Source organism: Chelonia mydas, chromosome 2, assembly GCF_015237465.2.
Source record: "Chelonia mydas isolate rCheMyd1 chromosome 2, rCheMyd1.pri.v2, whole genome shotgun sequence".
NCBI classification, from domain to species: Eukaryota; Metazoa; Chordata; order Testudines; family Cheloniidae; genus Chelonia; species Chelonia mydas.
The window spans coordinates 133296879-133321417 of NC_057850.1; the positions used below are offsets into that span (position 1 = coordinate 133296879).

The window sequence follows — 24539 nt, forward strand, 5'->3', positions numbered from 1 at the left end:
GGAGAGGGAACTGGCAGACACAAAGGTCTGTGGATGAATCAGCGTTGTATTGTTAAGGAGACTTGTCTGTAGGACCCGTGCCTCATTTGGTTCAAAAGTTGAAAGTCAGACCGAGTGGTGTGTGGATGGAAGGGGGACTTGGGCTCAAATCTAACTCAGAACCCAGGCTTAGTGTGCAATATAAACATACCCAATAAGGTCTGGACCATACACTGAACAATGACGAGAAAAAAGAGAATATTGAATAGCGGCTCATTCAGTGAGCATCATCCATCCTGTGCACTGAATGAGACAGGACTCCTCTGGAAAAATTAGTATGTGATCATGTAAATAAATCAAGTATCAGAGGGATAGCGTGTTAGTCTGGATCTGTAAAAGCGGCAAAGAGTCCTGTGGCACCTTATAGACTAACAGACCTATTGGAGCATAAGCTTTTGTGGGTGAACAAGCATCTGATGAAGTGGGTATTCACCCACGAAAGCTTATGCTCCAATACGTCTGTTAGTCTATAAGGTGCCACAGGACTCTGCCATGTAAATAAAGACTATCCTAATGCATATGTACAAGCGGGCCGAATTGAGGTTGCTCAGGCAATCTTAATTCTGGTGTTTCCTTGAGCACTTGACTTGAGCAACCTCAATAATGTTCTTTTAACGTAGTGTGTGTGTGCGCGCGCGTGGGGGGGGGGGGGGGGGAGGTACTGTAGATACCTTATCTTGAAGAAAATTAAGAGATTTAACCAATACCTAGGAATGGTACACAAGCATAGGTATCTTCGAGCAACAGTCACTAGAGGGAAAAGAGTGTTATTTGCCATGCCTGAACGCCAAGGGGGACTTGAACGACAAGTGAGGGAAGATCTAGTTGTACAGTGAATTTGCTGGTTCTTTGTTTTACACAGTAACATGCTTGTTTTAAAATAATTTCATTTTGTAGTGCCAATTCAAAATGTGTACTTAATTACCCACTTTATACCACAGAACCTCTAGTTGTACTGCCTCACTGACTAAGGAAACCCTCACTCAAGACCTCTGAACCAAAGCTCGAGCTTCGTAACAGCTTTGTCAGACATTTGTTGACAAACAATATTTGAATCTGAAGGTGTACCAAAAAACCTTAGAGGTATATATTACTTGAGATTGTCTCAATTCACGTGTATGCATTTTACTCTGTATAGCTGAAGACACAGGCTATTTGAATTAAATGTACCCTCAAAATTAAGTTTAGTCCATTAGACTTTTGTATTAAGATTCCTTTTTATGACCCTGTAACAAATATTAATTTTAGACAGCATTTAATTTGAATATCTCCAAGCACTAAAGAGTGCACTGTGGAAGTAATAATTTCTCAACTTCCCACAATACACCTTTGAGGCCTAGTCTTCATTAAAAAAGGTGTGCTGGTATACCGATATAAGGATACCTATATACCAGAAAACTTTCTAGTGTAAAAGTGTTTTACAGTAGAGATTATACTGGTTCCCCAAGTGAAGTATGTTATACAGGAAAAAGCACTTATATATGCTAATGTAACTGCATATACACTAGGACTCAATTAAATTAGTTGTAAAAAAAAACAAAAAATACCCCAAACCCCTCTCCCCTCACTGATATTACTAAACCAGGTAATGTTTCTAGCATAGATCTGGCTTGAGATTAAACATGAGCATTTTCTGGCCAAAAGGAGTTAGTCTGTCACATTGCACATCGTAATGTAATGCTATGGATCATAAAGCAGGTCTACATACAGACTTCTGCTGACATAGATATGTCAGTCAGGGGTGTGCAGATAAGTGATCGCTGACCAACACAGCTGTGCCAGAAGTCATCCCTTGTGTAGACGCAGTTAAGGCAAAACTTGTGCGTTTACTGGCATAGCTTGTGTTGCCCACGAAGGTGGTTTTAATATACCAGTACAAAACACAGCCTACTAGGAGCACTTTGCCAGTGAAGTACACTGCTACAAGAACACCAGTGAAGAGCTCCATGTGTAGACATGTGCAGTGTAGGAGAGAAGAGCTAAAAATCAGGAGTCCCTTAAACACGCAGAAAAATAAGTGATTTTTAAAGTTAAGATCCCATGGGAATCAAGTTACTAGACGTGTAATTTATGAGTCAACAGCTGCATAATAAACTCCCTTTTGTAAATCCCCTCAAAGGGTACAAGGGCTTATAGCTGTAACCCCTAGCTGGTATCTGCCAGCCATCAGGACTGTACTAAGCTGCTTAAGATCAAACAAGCTCTAGAGCTAAACTCAACTGCCAGGCTCAAGGAAGATTTTGAAGTGGAGAGGGTATCAGAACTATGCTACACTCAGAGTGAAATTCGGAGCTACACTGAACTCCCAAGCTGGAATGTGCTCCACCCTGGAGCAAACTTCTAACTAAACTGAGCTCCTAAGTGTTGAAGCAGGGTATATAGCAGTGGTTCTCAACCCGTGGCCCAGTCAGCACACAGCTGCGGCCCATATGACCTCCTCAGGGTCATACAGGTAGTATATATATTGTGTGGATGCGGCCCACATAACACAGAGAGCAGCATATGCGGCCCATAATGGTAAATACAATGAAAACCACTGCTATATAGCCTCTTTGACCTCCTCGATAGGATCTGGATCATCAGCCAGACTGACTCAAAATGTAGATGTTACTCAAAATGGAGTCCCACTGTTGCCAGTAAACATTACCACCTCTCTCAACCCCAAGCGAAGTCCAACACCCCCAAAGTTGCAGAGTATAAGCAGCTCTCATCAGAAGATAGTTATTACTCTCTGTAGTAAGACTTGGATTTTTTATTTTAGTAATATAAACTAAAATTAAATATTAATCCACAGACACCAAATTCCTCTGCCTGTAAAGAGAGATGTGTATTGTCTTTCATTTGATTTTTTTTCCCCAGCCAGAATCAGTGGGCATGCATCACTTCTTGCAAGTGAAAGTATGTAAGAGCAGCCTTGCCAACAACCTCCAGATGGCTAGTTTAAGTTTTTCAGGAAATGCCAATTTGCACAAAACCTTACCAATACAACACACTGACAAGAAGCAGTGGTCTTCAGGGATACCCTTGAAGAGAAGTGCAAGTTAATAAGTTTTGTTTGTGACGTGAAACTACAAGTTATCTTCGGGGAAGGCTGTCTAGTAGTTAAGGTTCCAGCCAGGAACTCAGGAGACCCAGGGACCATTTCCTGCTCTGCTACAGATTTCCTGTGTGTCCCTGGGCAAGTAACTTAGTTTCTGTGCCTCAGTTCCTTATCTGTAAAATTAAGGTAATAGTACTTCCACATTACCTCACAGAGGTGTTTGTGAGGATAAATACATTCAAGATTACAAAGTTCCATCACTGTAATATATGAGTGCCAAGTGCATTCCTAAATTAGAAAAGACTGGTTAAGACCAGCAAGAGCACAGTCATAGTTAATATTTAAGTCATCTGGTAAAAAGTTGGATTCTAAGCAATGCTGCTAAACTATGTATAATGGGATAGTAGACTAATGGTAAGAGTAAAGGATTTGAGGTCTGGATATATTCTAATCCAAACTATACAAGTGCAATGACTCACTGGAAAACCTCCAATGAGTCACTTCATCTCGTGCCTCAGTTTGAGACATCAGCAGTATGTTAACGTTTTTATCTGCAGTACTGAACAGAGACGGTTACAGCTTTGTGGGAACCCGAGTCAGAGCTCTTGTGCTCTGTGCCTGGTTATGCCATTAACTTTCTGGGTTATTTTAGGGTAGTCACTCCCATCTGTAAAAAAGGTTATCATCAGGGCCCTAATTATTTCATTATTTCTTGGTCATAGCAGTTGCTTAAAAAACAAATCATATGTAGCTCCAGAACCCAAGCTCTGATTTCTAGCAATGTTTGAAGACTTTGTTCTAGAGGAAAGCATAATAATGTCAACCAAGAGTAAACTGCTACTGTCATCTTCCAGATTCTGCTGCTATCTACTGTGCAAGTGTTAATGTATCTCAAGATGAGAAATATTTTAAGATCCATGGGCAGGAGAAGAGGGATGGGAGAAGAAAAGGCACCCAGAAGCTGAGGTGCTCACTGACATTTTCAATAACCTTTCTCGTGTGATTGTTCTGTACCAGAAGTACTTTTTCTATATAGAATTGCTGCCTTTTCTTACTATTCTTCACTTCTGTATGTAGATGTGTTTGACAATTAATAGTGTGCTTGTTTAACAGCTTGCCAACTCTACGAAACCAATTAGGAATGAATGCAAAAATGTAGTATGCCTATAAGTGTACTGTTTTAACAGAACCATTACATTTCCAGTACAGATCTTATTCAGGAATTTATACCTTGTTCTCAAATTTCTTTTTTGTTAGTACATGTACGATTTTTAAATCTTAATGGTTTAATATAATGACCTGATATAGTCCCTTGTAAATAAATTTCAGAGAAGCTGGATACAGTTTTACCAGATAAACTAACAGCACCTACAGAGATAGAATCTATTGAAAAGCTGCTAATTGCATTTTTCTGCAATAAACCAGTAAGTCAATGTTTTTTTTCTCACCCTAATTTTCCTGGGTACTGCAATGGGCAGCTCTGATAGCTGGTATAATACATTTAGAATCCTCTATGTTGTGATTTGTTGCATATCCTTTCACATTTACACCAACATAAAAACACTGCATGGGCCTACGTAACACTAAGCAAGCTCCTCCAGAACTATCCCATTTTCTCTGGTTTCAGACAAACTATATTAACACTACTCCACTATCGAAAGCAGCAAGGTACCATTCCCAATACCCAAATAACAAACACTTCCAAGTTGCAGGGGGCTGCCTGTTTTTTCTACCTTTTTCCTTGAGGAATATGACTGGAAAATGTTTTGCAGTCATGTTGTTCCCACTAACTGCCTTGTTAACTCACTAGAGCAGGGGTGGGCAAACTTTTTGGCCCAAGGACCACATCGGGGTTGCAAAACGGTATGGAGGGCCGGGTAGGGAAGGCCGTGACTCTGCAAACAGCCTGGCCCCCGCTCCCTATCTGCCCCTTTCCACTTTCCGCCCCCTGACTGCCCCCCTCAGAACTCCCGACCCATCCAACCCCACCCGCTCCCTGACTGCCCCCTCTGAGGACCCCCTGCTCCTAACCATGCCCCCCCCCAGGACCCCACTCCCTACCCAACCCCCCCTGCTCCCTGTCCCCTGACTGCCCCGCCCCCTATCCACACCCCCGCCCCCTTGACAGGTCCCCCGACCCATCCAACCCCCTGCCCCACTCCTTGTCCCCTGACCGCCCCCTCCCCGGACCCCCATCCCTAACTGCCCCCCCAGGACCCCTCCCTCTATCCAACCCCCCCTGCTCCCTGTCCCCCCCATCCCAGAACCCTCCGAGTCCCCGTGACCCCCCCATCCAAGCCCCCCTGCTCCCTGTCTCCTGACCACCCACCCCGAACCTCCACCCCATCCAACCGCCCTCTGACTACCCCCTCAGACCTCCTGCCCCTTATCCAACCCCCCGTCCCCTTACCATGCTGCTCAGAGTGGCAGGGCAGGCTTACTGGAACGCCTGGGAGGTGGGCGGGCACAAGCCGTGCGGCTGCAAAGAAAGAGGGACAGCGGGGGAGGGGGTGAGGGTTAGACTCCCCGGCCGGGAGCTCAGGGGCCAGGCAGGACAGTCCCACGGTCCATAGTTTGCCCACCTCTAAACTAGAGTGACACCTGAATATTCTATTTACACTATGCCATAAAAGTTTATGGCACATGACAGAGACTGATCCCTACTCCCAGGTGCTTACAATTTTTCCTTGAACACTGGGGGAATAATGGCAGGTGACAAAGATCATTAAGTAGCCTTCAGTAACTAATGCATGCACCACAGATGTACATGGTTTTAATATAAGAAAAACCCTTCCTATCAGGGGAAGACTCAAGTTATTGGGCTTCACTGAAGCAATGCATTTTGAGAAAAAAAAACAAAAACATAAAACAGGGGAGAGGGAGAGCAAAAGTTTGCCAAATCAGGTTAGATATATCGGTTACACCATCCCCTCCCCCCATTCTTCTAAAGCAGAGGTCTTCAATCTGTGGGGATGCATTCACAGGTGGGCGGGGAGGGAGCGCCACCCAGCTCCGTTCTTGGCCCAAGCCGCCAGCCCTGGGTCCAGGGTCCCAGCCACCAGCCCCAGCAATCCTCCCCCAGAGCTGCAGCCCCATGCCCGGCTGCAGGCCTGGGCCCCTGGCCAAGGGTCAGCCCCCAGCTGAGGGTCCCCTCTCCTTCCCCCCCGCCCCAACCCCAGCTGCAGCCCCCTTACCCATCTGCGTCCCAGCTCTGTGGGGTCGCAAGGTAAAAAAATTTGGGAACCACTGCTCTAAAGTGCTACGTTTGGGGATTGGGAGAATAGATAGGCAGATAGAATAAAGCCAGGGCAAGCGCTTCCAATGAACCCCAAGTAAAGCGAAAGCAAAACTGCAAACCAAGAAAACTAGAATGGCTGGCCTGAAATTCCCCAACGTTCATTGAAAAGCTTTGTTGGGTTTTAAAGCTCTTGGCAAACTCTAGTGTTCATAACTAGATGAGACAGTGGCTCTCACAGTAACAAGGGCATTCATTCAGTGATCCCCTTCCTGTGTGGGGCAGTGTTTCTGTGACCTTGGAATTAGGCTCAGCATTTCTCTGATAATAAGCTTCCCTCCCAGCTGATGAGAGAGCCTGCAAGTCTCATGACCCACACACTCAAAAGCAAACAGCAGCATCAGTATGTTAGGTGCGCTAGCCCAATCTGAGGCACCTTTGTGTGCCTGAATATTTATAGATAAAAACCTTTCTGCACTTTTAACACACTATTAACCTAAAAAAAAGGTAATACCAAGGCTGAAACTGTCCTCTGCAAGTGATTTGTCATTTACGGATTATGGGTAGAGAGACTGCTGCTTCTTAATCTCAACAGCTTTTAAAGTATTTAAATCAGAATGAAGCCACAGCCATAGCCTTGTTCACAGGAGTATGTCATTAAAAGATACGGTCAGCATTCCTTTAAGGAAGGTTACCTATCAGTGTGCAGGTTAACACCAAACAGTTGTTGTCTTTGTGAATCTAAACCACACTTTTAAATCCTTCCACCAGTTTGTAGACTAGCCAGCACTGAGCTCCAATTGTATACTGGAGAAATGGGGGTGGGGGGCGGGGGGGGCGGAGAGGGGAGGGAATCAAGCTTCTCTCAGTGCAATGCTCATCAATTTTGTCTCTCAATCAACTTGTGACGTAGGCTTTACAGATCAAACACACGACCCAATGAACTGGTCAACACACTTGTCCTATTTTACCATGTTCCCAAGCAGAGAACAAACTTAAGGCTCATAAAACAGGGGAAAGCATTTTGAGTGAAGTGGAAAAAGCAAGTAATCTGTTATGGAAACAAGTTGCCAGTGATAATTTTTTGCCAGTATTTATCCTTGTACAATGACATAAAATTAAAGTATGTGATGGTTCTTATTTTACAGGTGTTTAGACATACAAATATTTAACGCTGGTAGATCGTCTTACCTGGTATTTTGTGGACATGTAAACTAGTGGGTTTTTTCCTGTGGCTGTCAAACACTTCAATTAAAAATACAATGCATGTTAGTAAGACTTTACCTGAAAGATAGGCAACTTTTTCCTTTAAAATTGGTAATACTTCCATAGCCTTCATTTCATCATTTTTGCGAAACCCTGGAACACATAAGAGACAAGGAAATAAGTCAGCGGTTTGATATGCAATGTAAGCAGGCTTTCAAATCCCATCTAATACACAAGGAAACATTTACCTTATTTAATGTATCTTGAAGCCTACAACTTTATTTAAGTTCTTTTAACCCTGTTAATGAGATCTCAATACGTTAGAATCTTTGGTAAACTCCATTTTTATCCTATACAATTTTACCTACGTAAACACACGAATGATCAGTTGAGAAATGTGTATACATGTAACATACCAACAACGTCAGCAGGCAACCCTTAATGGAAGATGAAGCATTGAAGTTAAACATTTTCAAAGCAGATAAAAAGAAAGGTCAACTTAATTTAGAAGCTCTCACTTTGAATGGTGCTCTGATACCAGTCTTTCACTTCCTCTTCCAGCAAACAGAGATCTAATATGCAACTAATGGCATGAATCCTTCAAGGCAGCAAGCAATGAATTTCAGTCACCTACACGCCATTTTCAAAACACCTCCATAAGCAAAAATAAAGCTGTCTTACATGTGGATTCCTTTCTAGGTCCTGGCTTCTACTGGTGTGAACCTTAGGAGTACTATGCAAAACCCATATTCATTCATCTCCACCTTTTACAAGCCAGGGCTCAAAAAGAGATTTGAGATGATCCAAAGGTCCAGCAATTTCTGATTACACCAAAGAGGTGTCAACTGGCTTTTAGCAAGTAGTTTTACTACTTCCTCCTCATTCAGGGAAGAATTCCATTCATCGTTGCAAAGCTTACCAGAATAAAAAATTCAATTAACGTGGCAATAAATTCTGTCACTTAGAAGCTAGTACCATTAAGTCTTAGAAGACCACAGAGAAACTTCATAAGGATATCACTGAGTTGTCAAGAGTGTAGTCTCTTGTTCAGAAAGGGTAGGGATGGGGAGGCTTGAATAGTCTATGCAGTGGTGTTACATTTTCCATTTATATCCACAGAAGTTAAAAATCATATTTTAAGAAATCGCTGCAAGTCAGCATCAAACACAGACTTGTTTAACAGTTGCCACCAAATTAGAAAAACTTTCAGCACTGGACTAGAACGAGCACTGCAGCTGGGAGTGCTTTTCCTAGTTCACGTACGTAAACCCACTAGCTTGGCTCAAACTAGTGCACTAAAAATAGCAGTGTAGCTGGGGCAGCATAAGTGGCAGCTCAGGGTAGCTGTTCGAGTATGTACCCAGGGGGTATGGGTGGGTTTGTATTCAAGCAAGTCCAAGCTACCTTTGCTAGCCCTAGCTACACTGCTGCTTTTAATGCACTAGCTCGAGTGGAGGTACTGTGAAACTGTCTGCCTGAGCTGAGAAGCATGCTCCCAGCTGCAGCACAGACATACTCCAAGTTCCTGCATGTTTAGATGGGGAAAAAAGCATTCATGTCATGGAGAGCGAGTGGCATTTTAAGTCTCTTGAATGGTTCCTCCTAAACCCCTTTGTAAATATCCAGCATTCAAAGGAATGCCACCCCATGTCCTGCAGCCAGAACTCGGTTTGTATCCTTCTTCTGTCCCCCTTTTCTTCTTCCAGTCAACCACATACATAGTGCTTAGAGTACTCTATCTCAGGGTGGGCAAACTTTTTGGCCCGAGGGCCACATCAGGGTGCGAAACGGTATGGAGGGCCGGGTAGGGAAGGCTGTGACTCCCCAAACATCCTGGCCCTGCCCCCTCTCTAACCCCTCCCACTTCCCGCCCCCTGACTGCCCCCCTCAGAACCCTGACCCATTCAACTCCCCCGCCCCCGGTCCCCTGACCGTCCCATTCCAGGACTCCCCACCCCTAACCATCCCCCTGGGACCATGCCTCTTATCCAACCCCGCCTGCTCCCTGTCTGACTGCCCCGGCCCCTACCCACACCCCCACCCCCTGACAGGCCCACCGGGACTCCCACACCTATCCAACCCCCCCGTTCCCCGTCCCCTGACTGCCCCCGGGGACCCTCTGCCCCTTATCCAACCCCGCCACTCCCCGCCCCCTTACCATGCTACTCAGAGTAGCAGGACTGGCAGCCGCGCTGCCCAGCAGGAGCTCGCAGCCGCACTGGCAGTGCGGTGAGCTGAGGAAGCGGGTGAGGGGCCGGGGGCTAGCCTCCCCAGCTGGGAGCTCAAGGGCCAGGCAGGACGGTCCCGCGGGCCGTAGTTTGCCCACCTCTGCTCTATCTTGCTAAGAGAAATTTTTGTTAAAGTGCATCATTAATGCTTCCTTACCGGCAATCTCTTCGGGAAATACCTGCAAACAAGATAAAACGAGTTTCTCATTTGCAGAATCTGTTAAGTCAACAAAACAGGTGGTACTCCATGGGTGGAACATCACCCCGACTAAATCATAATTCATAATTTTCAATTGTCTCTTTTCAAAAAGGATTCTTTTAAAAACCAAATTCATCCAGTTTTTAGCCACATTCCGCATTTTAATGGCAAGATTTTATGCAGATTTAAAAATGAGACATACGAGACCCCCTAGGACCTTGAATCCTCCAGAAGGCAAAATAATGCAACTCACATAGCGCTTTACACAAGCTCATTCTTGCCCCCCACTCCCCAGTGGTAATTCGTCCCAAGTGAGGGAAGGTGGCTTTGACGTTGCCTCTGCTCCAATGAGTTTCTGCTGGTTGTTCCCTGCTAACTGTGACTGGACCTCTGGCCCTTTCTTGTCTCTTTCTCAAGCCTTCATCTCAGAATGGAATCAAGACTGGGAGTTAGGCTGCAGTCCCTGGACACTGTGATTACCTAAGGAGGTGTGCCTTAGGTTCAGGGTTCAGTATGTGCATTTCTTCTCCTGGAGAGCTATGGCCAGTGGCATCCAGTGACCACGCAGCCTTCTTAATGCCATGTATTTTTAATTAGTATCAACACATTTCAGAGAGAGATCTTAACCAAAAACAATACTGAGGCCTGTCTTCCCTAAGGCCTACTGTCCCCTCCTGGAAGCTTGGGAAGATCTCTACTTCAGACACTCCTGCATGACCTGTCTGTGATTACATCAGTTGCCACCCACAGGAAGAATTCATTGACAATCCCCCCGCCCTGCCCCCAAGTCTTAACTGTTAAGAATCGCTTTGATCTCCAGGCTCCCAGCCTTGGCAAAAGAGCTGCATTGCTCTGGACTGGAGCCGGGAAATAGCACACTTCACCACTAATTATTTGGCAGGTGTTTTGTAACTACCCCCAAATTTGTCAGGAGGCTGCTTATCTAGAGCTGTTATGTTGCTCTCCTCCTCGTTCTTCTGATAGCCCACCGTTAAAAGTTAACCAAAACATTCGAATTACAGCCCAATAAGCCATTATAGCCATAGAGCAATTCTCACTATTCGGATCACACATGGTATCGATAAGTTACGGGTCATCACTCCTAGATTACATAGCTGTTCCACATCCAAACTAATGTGGGGGCATGGTTTGAAGTTTTAGATCCCTGTTTGAGCATCACAGGTCCCGCAGGTTGCAGCTGCTCAAGGGAGCCACTCATGTTTCGTAGTAATCTACGTAGCAACTTTTCGTTGATATATCCTAGCTCCCCCTGCGGCAGCTGTGCCTCTATGGGGACAGGAGTAAGGCCTGCAGCTTTCGATGAAAAGAACAAGTCTGCCAGCATGTTTGTAAAGGCATTTATTCTGCCATAGCACGATAACCACCAGCTCTAGAAAGGTGACCGTATTCTGCAGCCTCTCTTTCAAGAGACGGAGTTCTTTGGTAATACTCTGAGTTATCGATCCTAAACCTGCTGAGGGTTTTGCATACCACTCCCTCATCCGCCACACCGGACCAATTAAGATGCTGATTTTATTAAGGTTAAGGTGAAAAATGTTGTTTTATCTGATAGAAATTCATACAGAAATAATCTTATTGTATAGGGCTAGTTCTGTATGTTAGAGTCTGCCTTAGGCTCCAATTCCACTAGATACCTAAAAATGTGTATAATCCCACTGACTTCAATGAGTAGCTAGCGAGGTTAGGCACTAGATTAGGCACCTTGCTAAATTGGGGCCTCCGAGACTTACTCACTACAGCTGAATGTGCCCTTAAAGGCTCATGGTGTACGAGTTTCATGTTTCTGTCCCCTTAAAGGCCTATTTCTGTGCCTGTTCTACAATGGTGAATTTACTGAAGGCAAAAGACAGCAGGGGTTATATTTGGGTGAGAGGGTGCTGGAAGAAAGGAAAGAGCATGTGCTCTTTTTAACTCCATGGGGGAGTTAATATGCCAATAAATAAAGCAACACATTATCTGTTTTAAGGTTAATTGTACTACAAAGCACTTATGATTTGTAGGTTTAGTAAGACTTATTGAAGCAAGTCATTGAATGTACTCAAGAGCAGTGCCAAAAATATCTGCACCAATCTCTACACAGCTCAGCAACCTCTGAGCCAGCAGTCTTTATCACACATTAATGGAGGTGATGTCATCCTTTCAAACCAGGCCAGTCTGCAGTTGCTGCTGCCGTGTTTTTCACTGCAGTGCCTGCAGTAGTCAGAGGATTTTGAGAAGCACAAGGTGGCATAGTGTTCAAGCAAACAAAGGTTTGAGATGTAGAGGCAATTCTATATGTACATACCTATACTGAGAGCTTTAAGTGACGAATGGACTTCTAATTCAAGCATGTATAATTAAAAATGTATGATTGGAATTCTGAAGCTGATCGTATTTCTCACACAATAGCATTTGCAGCCATTCAACACAATATTTGCCTGTATAAAGTCTCTATTTAACACATTGCACACTATTTCTACATCAGTTTTTCACCACTCAAAGCTAATATAAAGCAATTTCTTGCTTGCCAAATACCTGATTTTAAAATTACATAAAGAAAAAGAGTAACAAATAGCAGCTTCATTTATAATTTCTTTTGCTTTTATACAAACAATACCACCAAGATTTAATGTGGGTTTTCGTTTCAAATAATTGTGCAGTTTACTATTTAGTTTTAACACCAATTTGCCATTTCACATTTCTTTTTTTGTCAGTCACTGTTAACTAGTAGGTCCCTCGTTTTTGTTACATTTTATGTAAGTCATGTAGTCAGAGAATTTAGATGGCTATCTGGGTCTAAAGGATGGTGGAATTCAGTAAGGTCCTCTTCCTCTTGCTTTACTAGAAGTCATACTAATAAACTTTACATTTTATAGAATTTGGTAAACACTCAGAAAAAAAATCTTCTAATATTTGAATATAAGTGTAGGGGGAAAACAACTGTTGCTTGAACTTCTCAGGCCCCCTATCACCACTATGGTATCAAAATACTGAGATGGTGTGGAATTGAAGGAACTCTGAGTACATAAAGCAAATAATCAAGTGCCACACACCTTGCAATTACTGGAGGACATTTGAGAGATGTTTAATTGATGATTAAGAGACTACTTGCTGTGCTAAGGATTTTATACAACCCTATGACAACACTGGAAAACTTAGCACAGATAGAACCAGCCCGCCCATTATTTAAAATGTAGGTTGTGTGCACCTTTAGATCACTTGGAGAAAAATGCCCACCAAAGGGCAGATAAACCACTAAAAAGAATAGGTAAGCAGTGTGTACCAGGGTGGATTTGATTAAAATCAAATTGATTTAAATCATGATTGAAATCACTAGTCAGGAAGACTTGATTTAATCATGTATTTCTACATAAAAGTGCATTCTTGTTGGTTGTTATAACCTTAATACGTATTCTTCACAACTCAGAGACCGATGTAGGTTTCATTTTTAGAAGGCACTCACTATACATTTTTAAAGTGATTTATTTTGAAAACTTTTCCGATTAGTTTTACAGCTATATCAGAAAATGAATGATTGTTTGGTTATTTCATTTAGCAAGGGTAATTGAAGCAGATATTTATGAAGTCATTGGGAGGTGAACTATCTCCAATTCAACATGTTAATCATTAATATTTGGAGGATTTTCTTGCCATGCTGTATTAGGAGGAGATCCCCACCAGACAAACATTTAAATTGTTTTATTTAACTAAAATAATGTTATGTATTCTGGATTCTTTTCTTCAACAAACATTCAACTTTTTTAAAATCAGGTTTGTTTTTGTTAAAACTGTTTTGAACTAAAATAGTTAAACGAAATATTTTTAAAATAAAAACAAAAATTAAAGTGACTGTCAGCCAGGTCAACATGAGAAACTTAAAATATTGGTTTCAGAGTAGCAGCCGTGTTAGTCTGTATTCACAAAAAGAAAAGGAGGACTTGTGGCACCTTAGAGACTAACAAATTTCTTTGAGAATAAGCTTTCGTGAGCTACAGCTGACTTCATCGGATACTCCTTTTTTAAAATATTGGCTTCTGCAGCTAACTCAGTCGTCTTCACCTTCATTTTCCTGTTTGTTCATAATCTGGAAAAGAAAAACAAGCTTTCCTGCTTTTTCAGGTCCCAAACCATTTCTCAATTTGGAATGAATTAGTCCAAAGGAAGAAAATATTCTTTCTACACCGGCAGAAGAAGCTACTGCTGTTAGAAGTGAGATTACCGTTTCAACAGTCTCTGAATCCACACGCTTAAGTGACTTCCACCAGTTCAGTGGTGTGCCTTTCTTTAAAACATCAGCAGCAAGCATACATTTCTTGAATGGTTCTTATTCCCAAACTGGGTCTCTTTTACGGCCTGCTGCCATTATAGGTCTTCCCTTCTAGTGAGAGAATGGTATCGTAGATCTCAAATCAATGAAGGCTATGCTCAGAAAGACTTCTGGAATATGCTGCTCAAACACTTTCACTTTTGTTTCTACTGCCTGTCCCTCCCTTCTCACATTTATCTCCAGACTTCTTCTCCTTGTCCAGATCTATTCCGCCAACAATCTTCTATTCATTGAACTTTTTGAAACTTTGCACTTTTAGAGAGAGGTAAGCGATTGAATCTGTGTACACAAATTTGCAGAAGGGCAATAGGGTTGAGGTCTGTTATTTCTCACCTCTATATATTATTTATTTTAAAACATTTTTACTGTTAACTAGCATGTTATCTCTGGAGATACAAATCCACAGTTTGAGAACTGCAAAACGAAGCATCTCTGATGGTATCTTCCAGACTGAGCACTGAGTCCCACTGGGTAGATAGAAAGATTAACCTAAATCTATACAGAAGCCCCTGGAACCCCATAAGATTGGGTCCCTGATCCATGAACTATTGGAACTCATTTACAAAAATTTTCTTAAACATTACATGAATATATTGTATCATACTATAGAATTAGAATTTATAATCCCTATTCCATGATGAGATATCTTTGAGCTATAATGTATCTTAATTAAAACTATCTTTAGACAGGGTTTTTCCTCAAAAAGCATTTTATCAAAACAATCCGATTTCAATAAAAAACTAATTTAAAAAATCGGATTTTTTTTTTTAAATCATTGATTTTTATCCACCCTGGTGTGTACTACTACTTTCTCTTACACTGGAGAAATCTAAATCCTGTCACTTTCATTTGCTACTCTACACTTCTATTTTGCAAATCTGGAAGCTAGCTGGCATCACAAAATTTCAGGGCAGACGCCTTGCAAACAATCAAGAATCACAATTATCATCTTAGGAAATCAATAGAAAAAGGGATCCACTGCTTGGGAACACTGCCATGTTCTGCATGAGTGTCATACTCTTATGAATACTGAAGTTTTATGCTGTACGTTACATGGTTTCTTGAAGCCTATGAATTGCAGACAGTCAGAGAGCCACCTTTAAGGAGTAGCAAGAAACCACACTGGTCTGTGGCAGTCCACAAATCTTTTATGACAAATTTAAAGACGTTAATCTGGTCAAAATCTCTAAATCTACGATCTCCTTTAGAGACAGAGAAGAAGGTAACTGTGTTAATCCCATGAACACACTACATGGACAGTGGGGGGCAGAGTGAGGGCAGCGGCTTCAGCAGGTGTTATTGAGCATGCTCAGTTCATGTGAGCATTCTCAGTACAAGCCAAGCAATTCTGGGGCTCACATGACCCCGCATGCTCCCCCCACGCATTGCCTCTGATGACATTCAATGACTAACCACATATACAGTGTAATTGTGTATACCCCATTATCAACTAAGCTAAGTTGGGAAACAAGTTTTAGCTATTATTGCAATACTGAGTGTGGGGGAAGACGGAGAGAAGAGGATGACACTATATAAATTCCCTTAAAAAGACTCTACCTTTAAAGGAGAGTAAAGCTCATTTTGCATACTTTGAAGACACCTTACAAAAATATCCAATGATGCACACCATATTTAGTTGCACTAGCATGACTGTACAAGCTAGTAAGCACAATGGCACCCCTGTTTCATCACTGGCCCCAGCACTGATGGGCTTCTGTGCTAAAACAGGTGTGTTAGCTTCAGGCTGATTTCCGCAAACAGCACAACATACCTGCGTGGGTAATGTGGGGAGGGCTCAATCTCTGACTGGGAGGGGGCACTAGCAAGTAAGTTTCTCAGTGGTTTGGAGAGCTGATGGGAGAAAAGCAACATCCACGGAAGAAGGGGCTGTACAACCAGAAAAAAAAAGCTGAGGTTTGGGGTGTAGCGAGGCTTGCAGGGACACTCCAGTGTTGTCAGGGAGGTAAAGAGGGCAACGCTACTCTGGTAGGAGCATAGGCTTAGGGACAGCCATGACTCAAAGAAAAGTACAGACTGGGGGAGGGGGCAGAAGAGAACCACATACAGTTATTTGGTATTTGCTGTATATAACACAATTTACATATTTGTGTAAAGAAAGTATAAGATTTATTACTGTTAACTATCATTCACAATGTGTGGAAGACCACTTCATATGGAACACAACATTTACATCTAGTGGTGTTCAATTCTCCCATGCACTTTCTTAAGAAGAGAGGGAAGCCTGCCTGTCTGCTTCCAGATCAGTGCATAAGCAGGATGAGGTCACCCTGCTGCTGCATGAACCAGGCAGCAGACAAACATCTGCCATTTTCACAGCTACACACAAGTTGCATAAGTGGAGGCAAACTAGTCTGGCCCAAAGACAAGCTTCAGTTTGAAATTTCAAGTAATAATTGGTCAATAGATAAAGAGAAAAACAAGTTAAGCTTCGTAGTTTTCCTTTCAACTCACCTGTACTCCCCAGCAAGAACAGTAATGAGTGCAAGCTCCTTAAACCTGAACTATGATTTCCAGAATGGTCTTTCTGTACTTTTTCAACAAATCTTTGTCTACATACTATTACATAATTCCAAAAGCAAAATTATTCCCTATGAAGAGGTATGTCTATTGCTAAATATGGATCAGTTAAATTCACCTGGATAATACTCCAGTGAGGTTATAAAACATAACTCAATTTGTTTCCCTAACCTATACCTGGATTACCCAACAAACAGAAGTGAGTTCTTTAGTAACAGAGGAAAAAAAGAAATTAAATATATTAATAAACCTACAGGTGAATAAGGTCTATACTGAGTGTGGGCGAAACTTTGGGAAGAAAGCTTCATTCCCCAGGTGAGAGAGTCCTCTTTCCCAGTTCTCACACGGTCTTCTTTTTCCACCAGAACAGGCTGTGGAATTTCAGATTTACATGGACGTGAAGAAGAAGTCTCATATCAGACCTGAAACCATTAAGACAACGATGGCCATTTGGTGAATTAAAGGAAATTTCCATATAATTTAATGGGGTCTAAAATAAGTTTGGTAAGAAACCCAAAATACATAGTTGATTCTAAGTCTGATCTAATAGGTGTGCTCCTTCTCCAAGGTAACAAAAGAAATTACTGACAGAAAATGGCCATCTATAAAAGGCATCTCCTTTGTAGAGGCAATATATTTTTAAAGCCTTTCAAGAAGCTTGAAGAACAGATTTTATTTTTTAAATCAGAAGAAGCCTCAAACAATTAGGTTGAGAACATTTAAAGCTTATCTCGTTAGCTCTCTCAAAGGTACGTTAAACTAGAAAGCTGAATTCTCACTTCAGAGGGTGGTGAAGTGGGATCACAAGCTGGGGCAAGCCTACTTCAGTGTGCTCAATGAGACAGCCTAGTGAAATTCTCATCTCTAAAGGCAATTCCCCTGATGCAGTGAGCAAAGAGAAGCAACTTGCTCTAACTTTAGTTTTCATTTCCTTCAACTTTTGTTCTGCAAATGGTCGCAAATAGAAACTGTAGAAACAAAGTGACATACTGACCACCAGACCTTAACACCTATGGTTCAGTTCTGTGTATTCTGCAATTTTTGATAAAATACATAATGTTAAGTGCCATTAGTAAAGTTATGTGATGCAACCAAAATGACTCACCATAAAGTTACATCTTGGGGAGAAACTAATTTCCAGTTGCCTGTTGAAAGACTAAAAAGGGGCAGGCGAGTCAAGAGTAATGAAATTCACTGACTCCTAGTCATGGTCCACACCGCTTCACTACTCTGTTCCCTCCATAGACCAAGCAGAGCGCTTTGATCACAGCCCTCCCACCTTCCTGACAACCCATTTTATTATATAAAAATTTGCTTGCTATCTGAGGATATTTCACTACAAAGCTCCGGCTCTTTTCATATGTCCCCTCTTCTCATTTCTTTTACTTGACAATAAAAGAGTATCATTCTCCCACTTAGCCACTATATTCCATTGTGCTGGACTTCACTGGTGTTTTTCAATAGCGATGTGCAAATACACCAAGGTGAATACCTAAATGGCCTTTTATTCCATGAAAAAGTTATTTCAAGCACAACTGAAGTGGTCATTTGATTCTGAGTTTAATTAATGCAGTGCTTGTGAAATATACCACAGTGACTGCTTGGGAGATGTTTGTTAACTAGCTACAAAACCAGCAGGCAGTAGCACCGCAAGATTTTCCATGCCGTAACTCTGACCTGGATAAAGAATTTCTAGGATAATTTAATTCCGTCTCAAGGCTCTTGCAGATTTGGACTCAGGGCTCAAACAGTCAGCAATCGGCGGGTATTAGTGAGAGTTGTGAAGTGCAGGCTGGAAAATGGTGTTGTGGACTCATGTATAGTGTCTGAAACCAGTGAATATTTGGCAACAGTGTCTGAATTCAAAAAGTAAAAAGCTGTAATAATGAACAAGAAAACTATGAAAATGTGGACAGTAGTTGCCATGTTTCTCAGGACTAGAAGCCATTAGTCTCATTTTACTGTTGGTATATCTAGAAAGTCTCATGGTTGTGTTCTTGAGTTTACAAAGTGTTCCAGCAACCCTTTTTACTGCAATATATAGTGGTCATCCCTAGTTTCCCAACTGCCCTAGTTATCTTAATCTCTCTCTTTTAGCAGGGTTCTAGACATTGCCTATAATGTATCAGTTCAGGTAATATAGAAGTAACCCAATCTTTGGAACTTCAGCAAAGTTCAAAGGCAGATTTCAAGGGTATTTACTAAGGGATGCAATTTTACCAGTTCCCCCCCAAGTTTCAGTCTAAAGCAATGGTTCCCAAACTTGTTCCGCCGCTTGTTCAGGGAAAGCCCCTGGCGGGCCAGGCCGGTTTGTATACCTGTCGCATCCGCAGGTTCGGCCAATCGCGGCTCCCAGTGGCCGCGGTTCGCTGCTCCAGGCCAATGGGAGTTGCTGGAAGTGGCGGCCAGTACGTCCCTCAGCCCATGCCACTTCCAGCAGCTCCCATTGGCCTGGAGCAGCGAACCGCGGCCACGGGGAGCCGCGATTGGCCGAACCTGCGGACGCGGCAGGTAAACAAACCGGCCCGGCCCACCAGGGGCTTTCCCTGCACAAGCGACAGAACAAGTCTGGGAACCACTGGTCTAAAGGAACCAGCATTATCCACCCTTTGGAAAGAGCAATTTATAATGGATGTGCTGGTAATCCCCCAGCTCAGAGGACACCATGACAATTTTAAGTATGACTAACAGGTCATCTTTAAAAACAACTGTCATTGTTATTCCACTTTGCCAAAAAAACACACACAAAGTGTCATCCTGTTCGGTTCACTCAGCCTCTGAATATTGTGTAAGGACATTCAACAAGCAGTACAACGTACCAAACGTTATGTACCTTAGTATCCACGTAGTGGTGTTTGATTACATATTCAAAGTTAGACTGTTTAATGTTAGCCACCTATAGGTTTTCTAACATGTGTAGTTACAGTGGAATGAGAAGAGAACAATGTAATCCAAAACCCACCTCTACATTTAATTTCACCAGCCACACTGGTCAAATTAAGAGAGGTTCTTCTTTGTTTTTGTTTTTTAGGCAAAAGCCTGTAAGTTAACATTAAAATGCTATCCTCAACTTTTAGGAGACTTCAAGAGCACTGAGGCAGTTGTGCTTTTGACTAAATCAGCTCTGGTCAGGCTTGACAACTCACCCGTCACAAGACATTACATCATCAAACCTTCAACTGCTCATCATGACTGCTGCTCCGGATACCTTACTTCCCTTCCACTCATCTACCCCATGCACCCCCACAAACTGGAAGGAATATCCTGCACTATGACCACACTTTATTTGAGAGACTGCAGGGCTGCATGTGACTCACAGACATGCATGTAAATTAGAACTGACAGCCTGGAATTACTTCAACACAATAGAGAATGGAATTTATTGCCAGTTTTTTAGTTCTTAGCAAAAAAACAACAACAGAGTGCTCAGTACAAATGCACACTATCTGTTTTGTGATTCAATTGTTGTTACGGACGGTATAAAATGCCCTGTTCCCTTACTAGTGCCAACTGTGAGATGGAGAGGAGAACTCAAAGACACCACACAATGGCTGCAAGCAATTTGCACGACTCCAATAGTACATTGAAGCAATGCGATACGTTGCCTTGTAAACCTCAAAGTAACAATGAATTTAAGGTATTCAAGTTTTATCTTGTTTCAGAAACCGTAAGATAATTAACACACCAAAATATTTAGAGCCAAAGGAGAAAGAGCATGATAGATGTGAGGGGCTGAGGCAGAAAAATGGTTGCTCATATGACCGCTGTTCTTAAGTGCTCAGGAGAGATTTTAAAACATATTTGAGACATTGTTCAAACCAGAACAACAGTCCCTGTTCCAAAATGCTTACAAACTGATTTGATGATGAGCCATAATAGTTGAATGAGACACAAGCAGTACTACAAGGGGTGAATGAGCAGGTGGACAGGCTAATTAATAGTTGCTGGGGAGGGGAGAAGCGGGAACAACCTGAAATGTAAATGAAAATAACCCCCCTGACTGGATCTATTGTGAACAAACTTTTGAGTTTAATACAGTGGTAACACTTTATTTTAAGGGTCCACTTAAAGTTTAAAGGTCAATTCATGAGTAACAGGTAATTGGTAGCTTACCACCCTGGCTTACAACCATTTACAATACCTTCCACTAAAGTGCTTATAACACATACGACTGATGTTTATAGAATAGTGGACGTTAAACTGTTTATAAATGCAAAATTAATATCAAGGGTGACCTATACTGCTTCCCTGATATTCAGTAGGTTGGATTTTTAAACTTATATGTCCATTGGTGTCTTTCTTCCGTTCCTGCCTTTAAGTCACCCACTTTTATCTGAAAAATATTATTTCACCCTTTAAGACTGTCTAAATCATCAACTTACTGCTTCATTCATGAACCAATAGGCGTTTTATGTGCTGTTGTTCACCATATTGTTCTTATCTCCAGCTCCATATTTCTTCTCTTGGCTGGTACTGCAGACATTTAGTTTAGAGGTGCTAATACCGCTGATGGTATGGTTTATGAGCTTGAAGACATTACTTTTATTTAGTTTTAGAACCTGAAAGGTGCTGGTACGTAAAAGCATCTTGTATGCCACAAGCAATTCTGATGTTTGACGCACAACCATTAGTAACACTTAAGTCGGCAGTTTTAGGTGGCTGTTGCCTAATACTTAAGGTACAGTATACCCAACATCCTCCCACAAGAATGCAGCATTAACTTTCCTATATCTTGAAAGATTTTTCTATAGTGCTTAATTACATAATTTACATATATATAGGTCAAGTAAAAGTGAACAGTTAAAATGTTATAGTGACAGAATGGATTTCCAGTACTGCTTATTAATGCAGGAAAAAAAAACTATTTTAAGTACCAAGCAAACCAATATATTGTTTTAGAAACTATTAACACCACAACATTAGGGCCAAGTTTTGTGTTGACTCAAGATTTGTTATCATCCCTAAGTCTCTGTGAAGCCTAGAAAAATGGACTCTCCCATCTGGCTGTAGTTACTGGGCAGGTATACAAAGAAAAGGATTCCTAGGGGCACCAGCCACAGCACCATAATGTTTTTTCTTGAAAGCTCAATTTCACTACTCTTGCTGATGATCTGCTATGATTTTTTAATGTGCAATGAGATGTATAGTTACCTATCCCATCCCAGGAACAGCAGAAAATCCTACCCCTTGACTAGGCTGTTGCATTACTCAAGAAAAGGGTGTTTTGTTCTGTTTTTGTGGTTGCTGCCAGCTAAAAGCAGAAGAGTTGAGGCATGAGCCTGCATTTATGGCTATGGGCAAAAAGAAAAAAGGAGAACAAGGAAAGATGACCAACTGAAGATTAACACCCCAAACAAGCAGAGACTTGAATTCTACTCCCACCTTGTGCTCAGCAGCCATGGCAAGTTCTATTCAGCTGGACATCAAATTGATAGAGTAACCTCTGTCTTAAGTTCTGCTTTGGTACCATACACTATTAGGAGATCCAGTATGTTTCCCTACACAGCAACTGAGGCACGTGATTGTGCTGGGCTTCCCACCAAGGTGCAGTCTTTGGGTCTTACTATCCCTTAACTTTATTTGTCACTAGGTATGTGATGCCTGGTAAGTTTCTTTCTAGTTTCACCAATAGTATACACAATTCCATGGCTCTTTGGTATGTCAATTTATCTGCTAAGATTAAGTTAAAATCAATCAGGTCTGAGGGAGTTGACCAACCAGCATTCACACAGCATTGTAGTGTTACACGCAGTCTTCTTAGGCCATAAAATTTTATGCTGTATTTGTGATCAAGCTAAATTAGTACTAACTTGGATCTCAATATAAACAAACTATATTATTTTCCCATCTAGCAGCCAGCCACAAAATTTATGTTGATCCTGTATGATCAAGCAAGGAGCTTTGCATGCAAATACATTGACTTTTCCCTTTTAATGATCCTTGAATGCAATAATCTTAAATATCAGAAATTAGTTAAAGTTACTCTAGATTTTGTGGTAGTCCAAGTTAGATTAGAGTGCATGTAGAAGGGAGAAATGGTAGGAAGCAAAAGAGAGACACATTTCTTTTGTTTATTCAGCATGACAATATGCTGAAACCCTTTTTATTGGGGCAAGAAGAGGCAGGAATAGTCTGCAGCTAGCTTTACATACACGCTAGCTAGATTCAGTGAGACAGATGAATCTATTAAAGATACTTAAAAGGCATAGTTAAACAAGTTACACCAGAGAAGTGTTTATTGAACAGATTTTTCTCCCCCCCTTAAAAAGATTATTTGTGCAATTACTCTGGATATGCCATAATCTCAATTTTAAGATCTCAGTACTGGATGGAAGTGAGCAATCCACAAAGAACGAAAAACCTGTGCAATTCACTTATATTTAAATGAGCAAGTAGTTGCTAATAGCAACCTGCCTTCCCTCTCCCAATCGTAGAACAGAAAATAAAACAGCATCCAATGCCTGAACGGATGGCCACAAGCTTTCACGTTTGTGATCCTGTGTTGTGAAAGAAAGGGTAATTCAATTGTTCTGGGTAGGGGCATATGCACACCCAGTATGTATGTGCAGTATTATCAAGCGGAAGGGAATAGCAGCCATAGAGGAGACAAAGTCACACTGGCAATAATTCAACTGTACTGCCGATGCATACTAGCTCCCGGGATGCAGAAGCGGAGCAGTACAGTGCTATCTGTGTGAAGCCAATGACAGTGTAGGTACAACATGATCAGCAGTGCTTGCAGCAGAACCCATTACATCATCTTTGTTCAAAGCTGAACTATCACTGAACCAGTGAAGAATATTTTATACACAGCACTTAGCCTGGAGCTGCTTTGCCTCATTTCTTGACATACTGCTCTCTAGAAATCAGTTAGAAACCCTAAAATGCCACAAAATTTGAAGATTTACATAACTGTCACAAACCATTGCCATCTTGCCTCCTTATGTGGTTTACCGAGTCATCTGGGCAAGGCAGCAAGAAGGGGCTGTCTCCCCTCTAGCGAAAGCCCAATTTAGCAAACGCAGCACCTGATCCTCTTGCCTTTACTCAGACAAACGGATTAAACGTCAGCAGTAGTTTTGCCAGAATGAGAGCTAAAATATTTGGGCCATCAACTGATTTTGTCTTTTTCCATGAGGGAGGTGTGTACTGTACACTCAATCGCTCTCCTGACAAAGTAAACGGAGAGTGCCTCCCACTCCTGCCAATTTTACAGTCGTTTGCTGTACTAGTGTTGTTTTTTTCTCATGGGGAAAAGCTGCAGCTGGAAGTATTTCACATACATATTGCAGAGTCAAAGTTCACTGTCCTCTGAAGCAGGGGTTCTCAACCTTTTTCTTTCTGAGGCCCCCCAACATGCTATAAAAAAAACTCTGGGGCCCACCTGTGCCACAACCATTTTTCTGCATATAAAAGCCAGGGCCAGCATTAGGGGGTAACAAGCAGCGCAACTGCTACTCCTGAGGGCATTCTGCGTCAAAAAATTAAAAATTTTGCACACAGTATTTTATAATTCTGCATATTTTATTTGTCATATAAATGTGGAGGCTCCTGCATGGCACTGGGGAGCAAAGGCCACTGCCTGCACAGAGGTGGGAGATCACTGTGCACCTCCCCCAACCCTGGACATGGACTCAGTGGTGAGGCTGCTCCCAAACCTGACACAGCGCAAGGACTGGGCCTGCCCCAGAAACATTCCCCACCCCCGCGTACCAGGTACACCAGAT

General features: G+C 42.1%; 1 protein-coding gene across 5 annotated transcripts in view; it reads right to left on the reverse strand.

Moving 5' to 3' along the window:
• Nucleotides 1-24539, reverse strand: part of TRIO (trio Rho guanine nucleotide exchange factor) — a 400036-nt gene that overhangs the window by 269487 nt on the left and 106010 nt on the right. For all 5 annotated transcript variants that reach the window (XM_007065023.4, XM_037893324.2, XM_027827404.3 and 2 more), the window contains exon 2: nt 7599-7673. In XM_007065023.4, the coding sequence (XP_007065085.1) occupies nt 7599-7673 (75 nt within the window). The remainder of the gene's footprint in view (nt 1-7598; nt 7674-24539) is intronic.